At 40.4% G+C, this 18,381-nt stretch overlaps 1 protein-coding gene across 5 annotated transcripts in view; it reads right to left on the reverse strand.

Annotated features, from left to right (window-relative positions):
- The window catches only part of EVC2 (EvC ciliary complex subunit 2), a 79,946-nt gene that overhangs the window by 61,066 nt on the left and 499 nt on the right, over positions 1 to 18,381 (reverse strand). For 3 of the 5 annotated variants that reach the window (XM_069793801.1, XM_069793795.1, XM_069793787.1), the window contains exons 2-5: positions 15,611 to 15,665; positions 7,274 to 7,434; positions 6,681 to 6,767; positions 1,761 to 1,938 (exon numbers count right to left, since the gene is read on the reverse strand). In XM_069793801.1, coding sequence (XP_069649902.1) covers positions 1,761 to 1,938; positions 6,681 to 6,767; positions 7,274 to 7,434; positions 15,611 to 15,665 — 481 coding nt within the window. The remainder of the gene's footprint in view (positions 1 to 1,760; positions 1,939 to 6,680; positions 6,768 to 7,273; positions 7,435 to 15,610; positions 15,666 to 18,381) is intronic. The other 2 variants (XM_069793810.1, XM_069793820.1) reach the window with 1 other exon arrangement.

Below are 18,381 nucleotides of genomic sequence, written 5' to 3' on the forward strand. Positions count from 1 at the left end.
TTCCTCACCAGCAAAAGTGCTCTCCTAGGAACCAAGCTGCAGTAAGCTCACAACACTGACTTCAAGCGAATTCAGCAGAGAGGTAGCCAGAGCCTACCAGCATAGTCCAGAGAGGAAGGATATGGACAGCTTTGCTCTGTCCCAGGAAAATTTCTCAAAGATCCCTGGGGAAGGCTTGGGACAGCACAGGAACTTTTCCTTTCTGACACAGCAGATGCCTCACATCCAGAGTAGATAGTTCCTGGCCACATGAGTCCAGCAACATCCTTCGTATCTGCTGCCTCTAAGAATGCAAGCAAATTTGGCCCAGGATCTGGAAACTGCATTAAATGATGTGTCAAGCTACTGAAAAGCATCATGTTTTGACTGACAGTAAAACTCAACATGAGTTATTTAAAAATAATATTTTTTTTTATAAAATGGACAGCCTACATTATAACCACTAACTAGTTGGTTCTCCTCATGTTGAAACCAAAGAGAAATCAGACTGAGATTTCAGATGAATTTTGATTCACAGTGTACTCTAGCACTGAAAAATTATCATGGCTAACATGCAGCATGACAGTACATAGGCCAGTGTAGGTATAGCCTTTCTGTCCAGCCCTAGTGGCAAGGTATGGGCTGACATAGTAATGACAAAACTTTAAACTATGCAGAAATTTGTTCTGCTGGATTTTCTTCCACTTCAGTATTCTTCATGCTGATTCGTGCGCGTATATGGGCTAGAAAAGCTAGCTTCTGTTCCAGATTCAGTAATGATAAATAAATTAAGTAACTGCTCCAACTCGGTTTACTAGATCAGCTCTGCAAACCATTTTTCTATTCTTTCTCAGGGATCATTCTTTCTTAAGAACCTCTGTTGACAGCCAGCAATTCCTTCACATTTAAAAAAAACCCACCTCTGTTATCAGTACCACTACTCACACTGCTGTTATTGGAAATGGAGTCTGGCTATGCATTTGTAATCAGACAGCAGTGCCAGGTCTACTTATTTCCCTTTCCTATTTGGAAACCTTTCACCAGTAAAACACTATCATAACCCTAAATACTTCAACCATAAACAGGTATCACTGAACACTTCTGAAGAGCCAAGAGAAATATCATGACTCTCACATGCAAGCTGCTAATCTTCTTTGTGCTTAGGAAAAAGGAGATGAAGAAATCAAGAAAGGTAAAATTTTATGAATGTGCAGTGATCCAACTGCTACCAAAGGAACAGACTCACTCCAAGAATGGATAGGTTTATCTCTTGATTACTTGGTTTTATAATGTGCTCAGTTTGGGGAAAACGGATACTGAGAGGAGCTGCCTTATTTCTGATGAATCTTCTTGCCTGCTTGCATGGCCTTTTGCAATTCCAATGCACCTCAATACCTCAGCAAGCCAATCTGCCATGCTTTGCTAAAGAAGGAATACTCGTCAGATATGATTAAAATGGCTTGTGCAGCAGCTTTTAAAAATACCCAAAATGAACAAATACTATCATGAAAGATTCCCTTTCATTTTGATGGCAGCAACCTTTACAGAGTACAGGGGCTCACTTCTGTGCCTGGGAGATCAGAAGCAGTTCAAAGGTGGGAGGCAAAATGTGCATTAGTAGAATTGTGAACTGCAGCATGAAACCTCTCCCAGAGTTCTTCACCTGTATTAACTGATAATCGGAGAATTTATACCAACAAAAATACATAAATAAATAAATATTGTGAACAGATGCTCTTCCACATGTGTTATCAGGGGTACTTCTTTGAAGATTTTGTTACCTTGCAAGAATCTTTTCCTGTAAATCTGTATGCCATCTGTGGTCTTATCAACGTTGTTCTTTTGAACATGTAGACCAGTGATATTGTCCAGGAGGATAAGATCTGTAATGTTTGCTGAGAGCGTGTTATTAATCAGAAGTGTAATGTATGCAGTTTGAGGGTCATGTTCAACATCCACCTGAAAACAGAGATATTAGTATTAACGGTGCAAAATGGTTGTATGTGCATCTTACCAGCAAAATTCATAGTACTGATTACTAACAGAAGCTCATTATATGTGTAAACTTATTTTCTGAAGCCATTCTGAGCGACCTCCAAATGGCATTACACTCAGTTTGATCTCAGACTCCCAAGAAGATTTTTATCTTTGGTATGTCAAGCTGCTGTTTGGAGACAAAGGGACAGAAAGCCAGAAGTTGGAAACCCATCTCATGCAGAGCCAGAAGTGAAAATAAGAATCCGAATATCCCCACAATACCTCATACAACACAGAACTGGATCATAACTTTATAACCGGAGTCTGGAAAATTCTTAACTTTGAACTTCTGTACCAGGAGGATGTTTCTTTTGCAAGCTACCCTCATTGCAAGTTCATTCTCTCCATGCAGTTTTGGTCTCTATTTCTTTTTTTTCAGAGCAACCACACTCTCTGAAGGGTGCCAGCTGCCTCGATGCGCCCTTCCCATGGGAGGGCTGATGGAGCCACCAGCGGACATGGAGTTCACAGCTCTGCTTCCAGTTAGTGGTGAAGTTCATAAGCTAATCGCCAATCTCTAGCAACACACGCTCATGTGATTTTAGTTATTTATTCCATTAGGCCGTTAACTCTGAGTAATTGCACCCTCTAAATGAAATTACTCTGAGCACAGAGTTGCTTACTGACCTCTCAACTTCCAAATTGCCTTCCCCTATAACTCATATTAAACCAGAATTTTTGAAAAGTTTATCAGGTCTATAATATGCCAGCCTATAGTATAGTGTGCTGGTTTTGGCTGTTTGTCTTAACAGCAAAATTCATAGTGTTGATTACTAATAAACATAGCCCCATACTAGCTACTATGAAGAAAATTAACTCTACCCCAGCCAAAACCAGCACACATAGCCATGATGGTATATCAGGCTTCTAATAATGACACCAAATTAACACTTATTTAGCTGACCAAAGTATGATTCAGGCTGAGCCTCTCTCTTTTTTCCTCCTCGTTTTTAGGAAATGTCTACTCTGTATCTGGACATCGGCAAATGTAAATAATAAAGCAGCCCCCATAGAAATGAGTTCTAAAAATATGAATTGTGATAGACTTCAGAAATCACACCAGAGTTCATGGCAGCCACAGGGTTTGACATATGTAGTTATGATTTCATTGTGCACTACTGAAACAGATTACAGTTTTAGCATATCTTATGAATCAAGGAGAAGAAACAGTTTATTGAAATTATTATTGGTTAGTTTGTATTTTTCTATTCAAGTGACAGTAATTAAAGTACCTTTGAATAAATCTGTTTACATAACAAACTCTCCTTGGTATACCACACTAAATTTTCCAAACTCATTACAGCAAGTTCAACCTCAACTGCATTAAACAAATCTTACGGAGGAAAAAACCCAACTATTTATTGTACTAGATTCTGCAAATAATTGTCAGCACGTATAAAAATAGGCTTAATCATATTTGTGAGGAAAGCATTACCAATTTCATATGTTTGTATATCATGAATTATACCCCAACATTTATGAGACTTAAAATCACCAAATATTAAAAATGTGATTTATTTTGGGCAGATTTCCTCTCTTCTGGTTTCTGATCCAGCATGATGCAGTCAACATGCATTTCAACCTTTCCTGTGCAGTCACAAAGGCTAGAAACTTGCTTTAAAAAGCACAAACAATAAGAAACAGGAAAAAAAGCCTCAAAGCCACATAAAGAAAATTGAAAGCCACAAAGCAGAGACCCTGACCCAGTCACCAAAACAAGAAAATACACCTTGAAAGATTAAAGGTTCAAACTGCATGAGTTGTTAATACCGTTATTATGCTCCACGGTAAATGTGGATGGGCCTGTGCAGACAAACATGTATGCATCAGCAAAAGAGGGAGCTGCGGAAACAGGGGGAAATAGCACAATTTTTTCCTCCCTTCATTTTCCCCCACCTTTCCCTTGCTATTCTGTGAGATGAAGACAAAAAATGAGGAATTCAGGGTCTCTTCCTGTGCTTCTAACCAGGCACAAATATATTCCTTTACATTTGGGGAGAGGGGATATAAACAATAATTTAGATAAATTCCTATAATAAAATAGGCAGAGAAAGTAGCATGTGTATAGTTCACAGGTACGTGGGGGAATATGGCAGCATTAGTCCTCTCCTTCCCCTAGACAAGTTTAATGCACTCCCACACACTGTTTGTTCCCTTTCTCCAACCAATTTTGCATTTTCTCTTCATTTTGTCTCATTTAATAAAATTCTTAATTCAGTGACTAAACAAAGCAACCCTTTAGAGGTATCCCAACTGTACTGCCTATCTGCTACCACAATCTTCCTTCCTTAACAAAGGTAACATTTGTTACCTTTCTGATTAATATTAAATACATGTTTTACATTCTTTAATTTTGACTGGCAGTCAGTTTTAAGCTAAACTGCAAAGGGTTGAAAGAATTTGGATTTTTTTTTTCCTGATAGCACTGGAGAAAGCAGCAGATGAGAATCAAGTAGGGAAGCTCTTGGGTTTGACCACTCCTAGAAAAAAACTCCTCCATACGCCGCTGCCATTGGGATCAGCAGCCACTGGATATCCCCTTTAAGTTGCTCCTCTAATCTGCCTGAAGATGGTTTTTCTTGCTTTTGGAGCAGATGATCATGCTGCAAACCATCTACAGGAACTGAACCCAACGGCAGCCACTCATGATGCATAAGTGCACACTCCGTTTTCTCTCTGCTGCTGAAGCACACCGTATGTGTCATCACCCCCTGCAAGCAATGTCACTTCGGGTACCTGGGAGAGTGGAGTGAAAGAACCATGGCAAGAGCAAGGACACGCTAGGAGAAAAGAAAGGAGTAAGGAATTGCCATGGAAGCGAAAGGAACAGAGGATCTTTTGGAATAAGTTAGAACAACTAGAAACAGGAAAGGTGGGAAAAAAATGAAGGATCATAGATTCATAGATGATCTGCAATGCAAGAATACTTAGGAGACTGAGAAACAAGACAGGTAAATGTGTTAAAAGCCAGTCAAATTTAAAGATTTACTTCAGCTCTGCTAAAGATTATTGTCAATATGAAGTACTATTACAGAAAAATTCATGTCATACTATGGAATGAAGCTCTTAAAGGAGCACATTTTTGGAAGGAAGGAAGGGAGTGGGTGCCGGAAGCATAGGTAAAATTTAAACATCCCAGTTTCAATATGGGTATTTCTGCGACAAAGTGTTGGAAAAATCCTGACTCGAAGAAGTAAACATATGTCATCTCCATGCTCTGAGGAGCCACTCGTGGTAGGAGGAGGAAAATGTGCAAAATTCACTTTTTTTCCATTTAAAACAGCTAAAGACCACCATATGGCCAGTCCATCTCTTAGCAGGAAAGCATCTGTTCAGACAAATTAGGATTGAAGTAGATGACAAGGTAAACAAAGGAAAATAAAATGTGAACTGCATTTGAAGGTGGAAGATGATCACATACAATCGCGTAGTTTTGAGTAATTTACAACTAATAGTACTAAATACAACTGCAAAATTATTTTCTGATAATCCTAGCATCTACAACAGATTAACTTTAATCTTGTACAGCAGGATTTCACAATTTTTAATGAGCCTGCGTAAGGCTGTGCTATGAATAGCAGAAAAAAACCAACATGTAACAGTCTCAAACTCTCCTTCTGAGAGGCTCTGATATAAAAATTTGGAATCTACAGCTGGAAAAGCAGAATATTCTGTGTTACTGCTTCTTATGTCTGAAATGCTCACTATTCAGCCTCATTAATTATGATATGCCACCATTTCAGTAACAACATTATATGTAATTAGTGCCATGATATGTGACGCATATTCATTTTTCTCTATGCAAATGATCTGGTGCAGGTTATAATATCACCTTTTCTGTACTGGTTACTGAACCCTCTACCCTCATACACAGAATTTCAGCAGCTGAATTCAGATTTGTCTTAAAGTTGGATGCGCGTTCTCTCTCCAAGGGACACATAAGATGAACTGTCTCTAATTATAAAAATTCATACTTGCTTCACCAAGTGTGGAAAAAAAAACAGGGGGGAAAAAAAAAAAAGGAAAAATAACAGTCTATGGAAGGTTTAAAATTTCCTTATAGTAGGGAGGTCTTTGCTCCTCATAAGCATTTTACACAAGTCAAATGAAACCTTTTTTTTTTATTAAAGACTGTGCTGTAGCTGAGTCCCACTGAATATGCAGACTATGACACAGTGGCTCTTCCATGGCTGTATGATAGGATGCCCAAAGATACAACAGGCATCATGGGGCTCAGTGCCCCATCCTTCAAAAGCAGTCCATACTTGACACAGGTAGGGCATTAACGGTTGAGCCAGAAAAGTATCTCAGTAGGCTTATCTCATCCTCTAAAGAAGTCAGTCTCTATCTCTACCCAGCCTTGTGGCTGATTTCTAGAGTTCACCAGGCTTTGCCCATTTATAGTTTTACAAATTCACACCGAGGTATTTACTTTGACCAAAATCCAAAATCCCCTGAAGTCTGAGAGGAGATTTCACTGACTTCCTTCAGTTTTGAATCAACACTGCAAAACTGTGCCTCTTACAGAGGGTGTGACCATCTTAACGTCAAAATGGACATTCTCCCAAATACTCAGCATGGGCACAATTCTGTTCCCACTTTTTAAAGGACATTTGGGTACAAACTTCCTACCAAATCAACAAGACAAATGTAAGAAAACTTACCACACCACATTTCTGAAGGGTTATTCCAAATCCAGAAGACACTGATATATTGGACACATCTTCAGGCTGTGGAGGAAGAGGAAAAGCCTACATAGTGTATAAGATATCACAATTCACAAACTGCAACACAAGTTAAATTATGTAAATAATGAAATTAGAAAAAAAATTCAGAGGTATTAATCACTTTCAAATTTAAGAGCTTTGTTATCCCAATAGTTAAACTGTTTTTCTAGTCCAAATTTGTATGACCTACTTATTCCCACAAGTAATTACTAGTATCTTAATTGATATATTCATCTTTTGGCTATCACAATTCCCTAACTGCACAAAGTTTATCAGACTATACAGATCTGTTTCATTACTAAGCGTCTATCAGAATTTATGCAGCAATCACATAGCTGTATCTGTCACAATAATTCTTTGGAAGTCTCACAACTAGTTAGTGTTGCTGAAGCCATCTCAAGTGAACATAATCACCTGAGACAGAATTAGAAGCATACTAATGGGGTAGTAAATTTCCAGCAATGTTTACTTTTGATATAATTGCTACAATCCTTACAAGTATTAAAAGTGGCAAACCATCTTTTACTGACCAGCTGCTGGTTAACAGAAGACTCTCGTTTGAACAAAATCTTCTTTGTCCATGAGGGTATCAAAGCAAACAGCGAATGGCTCCACTGATCGTCCGAGGCTGCAGAAGTCAAGAGCTGGTGAGGGGCTTCGCTTGCTTCAATGACCAGAGGCAAGGGCATTGCTGAAAACCAAGGCAAGACTCTGCATTAGAGCTAAAGCTGGCTCCTGTGCGGCAGCTGCTTGGTGCAGATTGCAGCGACCAGCACACTCTCCCTCAAAGCACTTAAAATCAATATAGATAACATGAGGCCAGACAGGAAAGAGATGGGATTTGACCCACAAAACCCAGCAGGACTTAGAACAAAACTGTTTCCTACCTAGGGAACTCACATATAACCCACAGAAAACTTCTTGCCATTTAAACGTAAAGTGTCTAATGCATGAATTAAAAAGTTGCAGCCTTAAATAAACTGTTATTATTTTCAACACAAAGAAATTTTCAGCAAAGAATAAATAATGGAAACAGTCTACAATGTGAGTGGTCTCAGTGCTAATGGTGTTCTGCTTCAAAGATATAGTCTGCCAATTAACCATTAACCCTATCAATACATATTCAGAACAAAAATACTCCTCAGTTAAGTAAGGGTCTCGGTTACATTTCAGCTGAACTGGAGTGCCATCAAACCAAATGCTCCTCAATTTAGTAATTAGCAATATAAATGCTAGCTTACACTACTATATTTTTGTGAAAGATTAGTCCATGATATCACACACAATTACAAGAACAGTTTTGAAATCATATCACTTCCATCTACTAAAGTAAAAGCACCTATGACATTAATAAAAGGACCTAATACTAAACATCAATAATTTAATATACTAAATTGTCAAAAGGTAAAGCTGTCAAATGAAGAGAAAAAAATGTCATGAAAATTTCAAAATGATAGTTGGCTGTCTATGTTTAAAGATACCTTTTTTCATTCTTTGCATAATAGTTCTCATTTATTTCTTATTTTTAAATCCCATGTTTTAATCATTAGCAATATATATTCATATGAATAAAAACTCTCATTGAAAAGCAAAGCTTTTTGGCAAATGACATTTTTCTATAAAGTTTTCATTTTTAAAAAAACTATTATATGTTAATGAAATATGAAAAGCTGAAGATAGTAAAATCTCATTAATATGAGAAGCAGCTTTTTTTTGAAAAGACACTGCTTTGTTGGAAGAACAATATAAAGAAATACTGTTAGCTGTAAATAGAAAAGGCATGCACAGGACATTCAGAATTGGACCCTTAAAAGTCCTATAAAGGGCCTTGAAGCATTGATGCACATGAATCACTGAAAAGATTTCTGTTAACATAATGAATGAGATGCAGTCCTGCTGCTTCCAGAACCCAGATGGACATGTGCACCTTGGGAAGCTTCACTGTCTTCCCATGCTGGAATAGCATGCTTTTTATTTGGGAGGGAGTGGTTTATATTGGACAAAATTGTGGATATATGGCCAGGAAAAGCTAGTTGTTTATATTTTATGATCAGTTTTAATTCACTTCTCTAAGTTTTACTTAAATACTTAAACCACTGTTAAACAATGCAACAGACTCAGACTAATTTAGGGACTGTTAAAATATCAAGGTAAACTTGGAAAGAACACTAATATGTATAATAACAATAACAGATGTCTGCGTATCTTTGGGATTGAGTTTTTTCAGGGTAGTCATGCATGGTGCATTTCTGTTTCAAGACTAAGCAACAGCCCAAATCACTCAGAATGACACCAGTGCCAAACTCTGAGTGCAGTACAGACGTGCTAGCTACCAGTCTGAGCCCACCTGGCCATGGCACTCCCCAGCAGATACAAGTATCATACTATATACCATCTCCAATGGCTCTAAACCTACGTTCTGACTACTGAAGAAAGAAGGGGGGACATTCGGAGTGACGGCGTCTGTCTTCCCAAGTCACCGTTACACGTGATGGAGCCCTGCTTTCCTGGAGATGGCTGAACACCTGCCTGCCCATGGGAAGTGGTGAATGAATTCCTTGGTTTGCTTTGCTTGTGCATGTGGCTTTTGCTTTACCCATTAAACTCTCTTTATCTCAGCCCATTAGTTTTCTCACTTTTACCCTTCTGATTCTCTCCCCCATCCCACCGGGGGGGAGTGAGCGAGCGGCTGTGTGGTCCTTAGTTGCCAGCTGGGGTTAAACCACGATACTGCATCTCTCCTATATTAATGCAACTGCCACCCCATTCCTATGGAGGTGGAGCACCAATTCTTTTTGTTTTCTTGACAGACTACAAGAGATGTACTTTCCTTTATAGTAAGCAGAAACCGTGATTGAAGCCATGGAGCTTCTTTGTAGGGCTTCATAGGAGTCAGAAGTCAAAATGGCAAAATGCATGGGCTGGGTTGAGCAACTACTGCCTTCAAAGTGCTTCTTATTTAGCATCATTTCCTTCTGTATTTTGGATGAGGGAGGTCAGCCAACAAGAAGGGGGTTAATTTAATTTTAAAATATCTTTTGTTATTGTGCCCTATGCAGCATGACATCTCCATCAGCACACCCAACTGCACTTCTCATGTGACAGCAAATCCTGATAGTCCCCTCTGGAGGGCATCAAGTCCACAGTAACCAATTTAATTAACTGATCATGTTCTTTGACTCTGAATAAATCTCTGGATTACTAATTACACAGATGAGTCTGTTTTCAAGTTGTGCTTTGTCATCACTTACAATCCCGAGATAATGTGCCCAGCTCCAACCAGAAGTCTCCAGGCATGTTATTTGGCTGCTCCATCATCAGTAATTGGAGGCTGGGGATTTTGCAGGTTCTTGACATTATGTTAAGCAGCCTCAATGCTGATGATGATTACAAGGATACTTCTACAAATTCACTTGTGTCTTCCCAGCACTCATTGGAAGGTTTTCCTTAAATAGATTCCATCAGTGTGACACACGTCCATACAGCAACACGTGCCACTGCCTTCCTCCAAATTTTTTCTCATCCGTCCTACTAATTTTTAACAATATAGGCTGTTGTATAATACCCTGGTTTCCCTTGCCAGTAAAGCAGCACTTTTCTATCTCATTATTTTTTGTAGTATCAACTGTCAGTTAAATAACTTTTTCCTGATCCACATATATTTAACTGTCACAAGAACATTACACACTTCAGTCCAGCTGACCTAGAAGAACATAACTGCTTTTCCACGTAACTTGCTGCATACTCTTAACATCAAGACAACATAATTGTATTTATCAATTCACCTGCTGCCTCTTTTCAGATAAGGTCCTAGAGGGATTGTAGATGGCTGATGATTGCTTGAAAAGCTGGACGTTGAATATCTGAGAAAGGATGGTATAGGCATAACACATTCTGTGGTTTTCACATCTATTCTAGATTTTTGTTCTGAAATTGGTTTTTTTTTTTAACAAATAGATTCATCTGAGGTTGGAAAATACTAATACTTGACTCCTGAGGCCTTTCACTAACAAGCATCGAGTTTTCTTTTGGATACCCTGCTGCTCAGAAGTGCAAGTGCCCCATTGTCAGTGCCCCTTCAGAGATGCATCCCAATTCTGACACCGACTGCAGTCTCCTTGTTCCTTCCACTCTCTTTTCTTCTTACAGCTTCAATCTTTGCCATTTTTCTGGTTGTTTTCAGAAAAGCCATTATCAGAGCTCCACGGTCTTCACTTCCATTAGTTTCTAAATGGGAACTTGTTGTGGTTTAACCCCAGCCAGCAACTAAGCACCACGCAGCCGCTCACTCACTCCCCCCCCATCCAGTGGGATGGGGGAGAAAATCGGGAAAAGAAGTAAAACTCCTGGGTTGAGATAAGAATGATTTAATAGAACAGAAAAGAAGAAACTAATAATGATAATGATAACACTAATAAAATGACAACAGTAGTAATAAAAGGATTGGAATGTACAAATGATGCGCAGGGCAATTGCTCACCACCCGCCGACCGACACCCAGCCAGTCCCCGAGCGGCGATTCCCTGCCCCCCCCTTCCCAGTTCCTAAACTAGATGGGACATCCCATGGTATGGAATACACTGTTGGGCAGTTTGGGTCAGGTGCCCTGGCTGGGCATGAGAAGCTGAAAAATCCTTGACTATAGTCTAAACACTACTGAGCAACAACTGAAAACATCAGTGTTATCAACATTCTTCACATCCTGAACTCAAAACATAGCACTGTACCAGCTACTAGGAAGACAGCTAACTCTATCCCAGCTGAAACCAGGACAGAACTATTCCCACTCCTTTTCAAAAGGGAAACTGCAAAGCAGGGGAACAGTTTCAGTTTTATACACAGCCCAAACAGCGCCCTCTCATCTGGGCTTCCCAGGCTGCCACCAGGCACTCCCGAAGTATAATGCCTCAGGCCAAAACATTTCCCAGTAAGCAAGCTAGCAGAGCATGAGGCTTAATCTGGGGCTTTCCTGCTAACATGTCCAAAGATGCCAAGTGAAGCAGTTCATCAAAGAAAGGCTGTAATTTCACTTTGTTTTGAGATGTGAGACAATATCACGATCTTTAAGAGGAAATTTTGTTTTGTTTTCCTTAAACCTTCCACTTTTTTACAATGTATTATCAAGTTGTTAAATGTTATCTTACTTTTAATTAGCAAGTTACGAAAATGTTTTTCCATGATTTAATCCTCCATAAACCCAATATAAACAGATATGCCAGAACCCTGTCTTAAACTGCCTGTTCCTAGCTAATTACCAGTGCTGGTAGGTCAACTTTGTATTGAGTTACAAAATGAAAACATGAAAATAAATATTAATATAGCTGAAACAGCTCGAAGATTGATGTAATATTTTACCACTCACGTTACTATAGCATTCACTCAGTCCCACATATGCGCAGTGCCACAACAATATTAAATGATAAATGCACAGTTGATCAGAACAGTCTCAGCTATTTAATACTGTTCAATTTTCTTTGCTATTCTCCCCAGGTAGTCATTCACCACTCCTCAGCTTTGTGCGCTATTGCTTTGGGTGGTGATCTTTTGCTCTTTTGGACCTCCAGCAGCCACACTCGAGGCGCACACAATACACTGAGGAAGGAAAGCTCCCCACTCCCAGTTCTCACTGCATTCGCTTGCTGCTCAGGGTGTGCAAACACAGAGGATCCGACCTGGCACAAAATGCACCTATCATGTGGAGACTGTGGCAACAGTGGGTCTGTGTTCATATGGGCTGGGGGTGGAAGGATGGGTATCTAAGAAAAGAAACTTCCGTTTCTTTCTTGTCCTCTCTTTGTGCTCAGCATACTATCCTTTGCTAAGATATTAGTTTTGTGTAACGACAGGGACCTTCAGTGCTAAAGCACAAGCCTTTACCACTGGACTAAACAGGCTGAGTCCTGAATATGTTAGTGGCACAGATGGACTACCATTAGAAGGGTAGGTATAACACTTTAGTGCCTCACTTGTGCTTGATAGAAGTTAAGGTTAAGGTTATTCTTGGCCATGGCAATTAAATAGGATGATACAAAATTAAAACAGTGTTAAAATAGCTTTGCAGCAAAGACTCCAGTATGTCCTTAAGGCTCCCGTACCTTTACAACACATCCTAACCTGCCAAATTACTGTAGGAAAGTGAAGACTAACAAGTTTGTGAAATGTCAAGTTCAGAATTAAAAATTACCTGACACTGAAAGGAAAAATAAGCGATTTAACTAAGACGGTCATTCTAATTCTTAGCTCTTGAGGGTTGCGTATTTCAAGTCCCACATCTGCAGTCTTATTTGCCTTCCCCCAGAATTTACCAGCAAAGCTTTGAATAACCTTGCGTTATTTCAGTGGGGAAGAAAAGAGTTAAATATACTTGCTTACTATATTTTTGTTGTTGTTCTGAACTATTCCCTGTCCTGAAACCATCCAGGACACGAGATCCAATTTGAAGTCCTTTCAATTACACACAACAATGAACAGGCAAAGGTAGCAATTTACTGTATTTCAGTTTTGAACATTGCCATTAGCTTTTCTTGTTACTAAGTCAAAGAAACTATGGGCATCAACAAGACAAAACAAATCTACTTTCCAGGCCTGTTTTGAGTAAGTCAGAACAGACTCGAACATAACTCTCAAAAAGCCATTGTGTTCCCCAATCACAGGGCTATTCTGGAATTGCCATTTCTCATCTAACCCAGAAACAACCCAAAAAAGCTTCCAACAGAAACCCTGAGATCAGCGCACTGCCACAAACTGTTTCACTTCAGCACACTGCCATTTTCAATGACAAAGGTTTTATGCAGAAGTCCCCATCTCACTGCTTTCATTAAGAAATTCTTCAGTAAGAAATAAGGTCTAGTAACTTTATTAAGCAAACCACTAAAAACTTAGCTTTAAATATGTTAAAAATTCCTGTTTATTAGAATGGACAATTCTCAGTTATAAAATCAAGCATACAATTCAGCAGCCCCTCACTTAACACGTATATTTACCTACTAACAAAATGGCAGTTTCATAGAATCATAGAATCATGTAGGTTGGAAAAGACCTTTAAGATCATTGAGTCCAACCACTAACCTAACACTGCCAAGTCCACCACTAAACCATGTCCCTAAGTGCCAAGTCTACACATCTTTTAAATACCTCCAGGGATGGTGACTCAACCAATTCCCTGGGCAGCCTGGTCCAGTGCCTGACAACCCTTTCAGTGAAGAAATTTTTCCTAATATCCAATCTAAATCTCCCCTGGCGCAACTTGAGGCCATTTCCTCTGGTCCTATTGCTTGTTACTTGGGAAAAGAGACCGACACCCACCTCACTACAACCTCCTTTCAGGTAGTTGTAGAGAGCGATAAGGTCTCCCCTCAGCCTCCTTTTCTCCAGGCTAAACAACCCCAGTTCCCTCAGCTGCTCCTCATAAGACTTGTGCTCCAGGCCCTTGACCAGCTTCATCGCTCTTCTCTGGATGCGTTCCAGCACCTCAATGTCTTTCTCTAGTGAGGGGCCCCAAACCGAACACAGTATTCACGGTGTTGTCTCACCACTGCCAAGTTCAAAGGGACAATCACATCCTCAGTCCTGCTGGCCACACCATTTTTAACCACTAACAAAAAGATATTGCATGTCAAAATCCTCCAATTGCCCCACTTTTAACGCCAGAAGGTTCTTCTGAACTACAAAACCACATGCATTTCCTCTCTCAGTGGATGATACATTAATAATTTGCAACCCATCAGAAAGCAAGATGCAAGCAGCAAAGATGACATTGAATAAATACAGGAAAAAAACAAGGAAGCTCAGCAAATCTGAATTATTTGCTTTCGTATTAAAATTAATAAACTCATTTGTGAATTAGCCATGCCACAGGGCAAAGAAATTAAGAGGCATCTCACTAGATGACTGCTTCAGAGTGTGTAATTTCTTGGCAAATGCATGTCACGAAATAATCTCTTGGGGAACCGCAGCCATGGTGGGGTCTATTTCAGGCATTCCATTGCCCCTGTTAATGCGCTGCATGAGGGTGTCATAACCTTCCAGGGTACTCATCTCTACTACACTTAGGTGAGGTAGCACACTATTTATTATACACATATGATGAAAATTAAGACCAGAGACTCAGAAAAACTAAGTGGTTTGTTCAAATGTACACAGAGAGCCCTGTGGCAGTCAGCCCTCAGATGCAGCTCCTCCAAGCTGTAAGGGACTTCTCTAAGTATCGGGGTACTCTATTTCGATCAGATTAGGCAACTACCACTGAATATACTTGGTGTATCTGAAAGCAGTGACAAGTATACTTGATACCCACTGTAAAGAGCATTAGCATCCCAGCAACACTTCCAGACGCTACATGTCTATGAGTCTTTAACAACTTGGTCCAGGACAAAGTATACCAGTTATTGTAATTGCAGAGGTCTTTGAAAATAGCTTCAAGAGTAGGTATTGCAACAGTGTTAGTAAATGCAAGCTGTTAGTAAAGTTAACAGGTTAAGCTAGCCTCTGGAAAGGAACAAGGTCTCGATCAGGTGTAAGTAATATGGGTTTTCCACAACACTGGGAACGCTGGACATCAGAGCGTGCTCCCCTACGTCATTACACTTAATGAGGAAGAAGAGTTCCTCCTGAAAATGATTCAGAGCAGGATACGAACTAAGGTCTTCTCACAGGGGCTCCATTCTAGATGAGCTGTTCAGGGAGCCTAGAGTACCCTCGTTCCCAACTTCTGAGCAAACACTCCCCTGCAGCCCAGGATCAAGAGTCCCACTGATGACAGTGGGTCACCAAGGCACGGCTCCAGTCCCCTGCCCACCTTCACACCCATGCCCTGGGAGTCCTGGGACTCCCACAGCACTGAAAAGAGAGAGAAGACAGTTACATACCTGTCATGCCCAGACATCCCATCTCTTTTTGAAGAAACAGATTATCTTCAATAACCTAAAGTTAACACAGAAGAGAGCAATTATAAAAAAGAACTGTTTGCATATTGAACTCTTACACTGAATTTATGCTTCAGAATTAGAAAGAACCCTGTTCCACAAAGCCTCAAGTTTCCCAAAATTACCAGAAGAGACACAACACAGCTCTAGAGGTCTCCCACAGCTTGTTAAGCAGTGCGAGGCTCTGCTGTCTCCCAGTATGGCTATGCACGCTTGGGGCTCAAACTGTACTTACACTTAATATTATCAGGGTGAGCCTCTGTGCAATAGTGGAGCAGAAGGGTTTGCTATTAGTTTGATTTTACAAAATAATTTTTCTTTGCCATTTTCAAAGGCAAATTTGAGGACACAGGAAAATCCAATCCCCACAAGTCAGCAGGAATGTGTCCATATTGGATGATCAAGTCTACTGACATTACGCTCATTTTTCCTTTAAAGCATTACATGGACCCTTTCAAAGGGACCACAGGCTAAAAACTGCAGCTTACAAGGCAACCTGTGACAGCCTCCCACCTGTGCCCAGACCACAGATTGCTGCAAAAATCACAGCTCTAAAACGTCAGTAAAACACCCCAGTGTTTTTAAGGATTGTTAATGCCCAGCGTTTTGATCAAGATGTAGTAGTCATACACGCAAGTTTTCATTTAATAAAAATGCTTCCTTGCAGGAGATAATACAGAGTTAGGAATGTTGGCTGATTAACAGCGATCTTCTAAGACCACTGAGTGACATGACCCACCCTTGCTCTTTCTGTTTGCTCCCAAGCACTGCATGTCAGTAATGTTAAGTACTGGCTTATGTCAACACCACTGTTACACTAGAGCAAGTTAGGGGCAGTTTTCTTCTTTGGCTGCTCGGGGAAGCCATCACTTCAATTATTGCTAGAGCTGTAACTTCAACCTTGTGTAAAAATAGTTCTCACTTCAGATAGGGCACTTGTGCTCAAAAAAATAGAAAATGCAAGACATCTCACAAATTTGGATGCACCAGGAGCCCTGGGTTTGAAGTGGACATTGCTCTGGAAAACAAGTATATATGGGATTGGAGGCAGCTCTTGTGGAGGAGAAAGGACAGAGAAACAGACCCAAGTGGGAATATGCGGCACGCTGAGCAGCCCCGGGACACAGCTCTGGGAGACCCCAGGCACTGAGCTCTTCACTAGGGGCTATCTGCACATCTCCCAATACCTTGCTATACAGCTCTCCCTGCTCTCCAGAATTCTTGTACGCAAACTGAGTTATGCCAAAGTTATTTAATGCCATTGTTAATTTCTTCTCATTAATTAAACAATATGAACCTGAATTTTGAGAAGCCAAGCATCTCAATAACACAGAAAGATAAGAACAGGAAACTCCAGCGGCAAACTTAACCAAAAATTGGCTGGTGGATAGAGATATAGATGTACTTATTTCTATACATGCATATGCAACAATAGAAATCACATGTTAAAAGGGAATTAACCTTTGCCAGATATTTCTAGAGCAGTCTAGAGCCCTATCTGCATTAAGGAAATGTGTACCAGTACACTAAATGGACGTAATGACACCAGCGTAAAACACTGATTTTATATTTTTATATCTTATTTTATATTTTTTATATTTTATAAACCACCAATACGACGGTCTATTATGTTAAATGTTAAAATAAATCTTGTCTATAAATCCCCCAAATTATGCTTATGCATTATATCAGCATATATATGAATGTGAATGTTAAATGTCAACGGTTCCTTTGTAAATGAGACTGTAACAAAAGCAGACAGACAGTGGTCTATAAGCATGCATAAAGGTATGCAGAAAATGTGGCTTGCTAGCTAACAAGCTTTATTTCCTACTTCCTAGGAAATCAGTGTATAAATGGCTCTGGATTTCCACAGGCTCCAGGCATTCATTCATTTGTGGTTTTACAACAGCTCACGCACAAAAAACTATGTTTGTATGTCCACGTGCGTCAACTACAAATGACATTACAGCACTCCTCGTTTTTTCTTCTGCTTTTACCTGACATTCAGTTCTCAGTAGTCTGCACTGGAAAATATAGTCTGGATAATTCAGCACAATTCTTCCACTCTGCTACAGTGCGTCCATAATACCAGAGGGCATTACAAGGGGCTCTGCATCAGCAAATAGTGCCAATTCTACGGGCCAGCACTCCCATCATGCTTCAAAAGTAATTAATTTAATGCAGTAATATTGCCAGCAGACATTTTCCCAAGTTTTACATTAATTTATTTTTCTGGTGGAAAAATAAGGTGGGTTGTGGTTTGGTTTTTTTTTTTTTTCGTTTTCCTGCAATAGTGCTTCATGATGATTAGCTTTCTTGTCATCACACCACAAACTAATGGTCCAAAACCCGCTCTATCCCCTACCGCAGTCCCAGGTATTCTCCACACGGGCAAAAGAAAACTACGTTGGCACACTTCGAGACAGCCTGACAGATAAAGAATGAAAAACAAAGGCTGCATCCTCAACCGCTGGCGGCATTCCCAACAGCAGGCTGACTCCGGCGGGCCTGGGTGCTGTGCCCAGACAATAAAGGCACCAAACGCCTCCGCCGAGGACGAGCAGCCAAGGGGAGCCACTGTCGGCGTGTGGCCCCACCGCGCCGACCCCCGGCAGCTCTTCGGGCGGCCGCCCCCCCAGCCCAAGGGCCCGGGAAGCCCCCGCAGCTCTGCCGGGCCACCGCTCCTCCGGCAAACCCCGCCGTGGGGGGCT

This window comes from Haliaeetus albicilla, chromosome 1 (genome assembly GCF_947461875.1).
Source record: "Haliaeetus albicilla chromosome 1, bHalAlb1.1, whole genome shotgun sequence".
NCBI classification, from domain to species: domain Eukaryota; kingdom Metazoa; phylum Chordata; class Aves; order Accipitriformes; family Accipitridae; genus Haliaeetus; species Haliaeetus albicilla.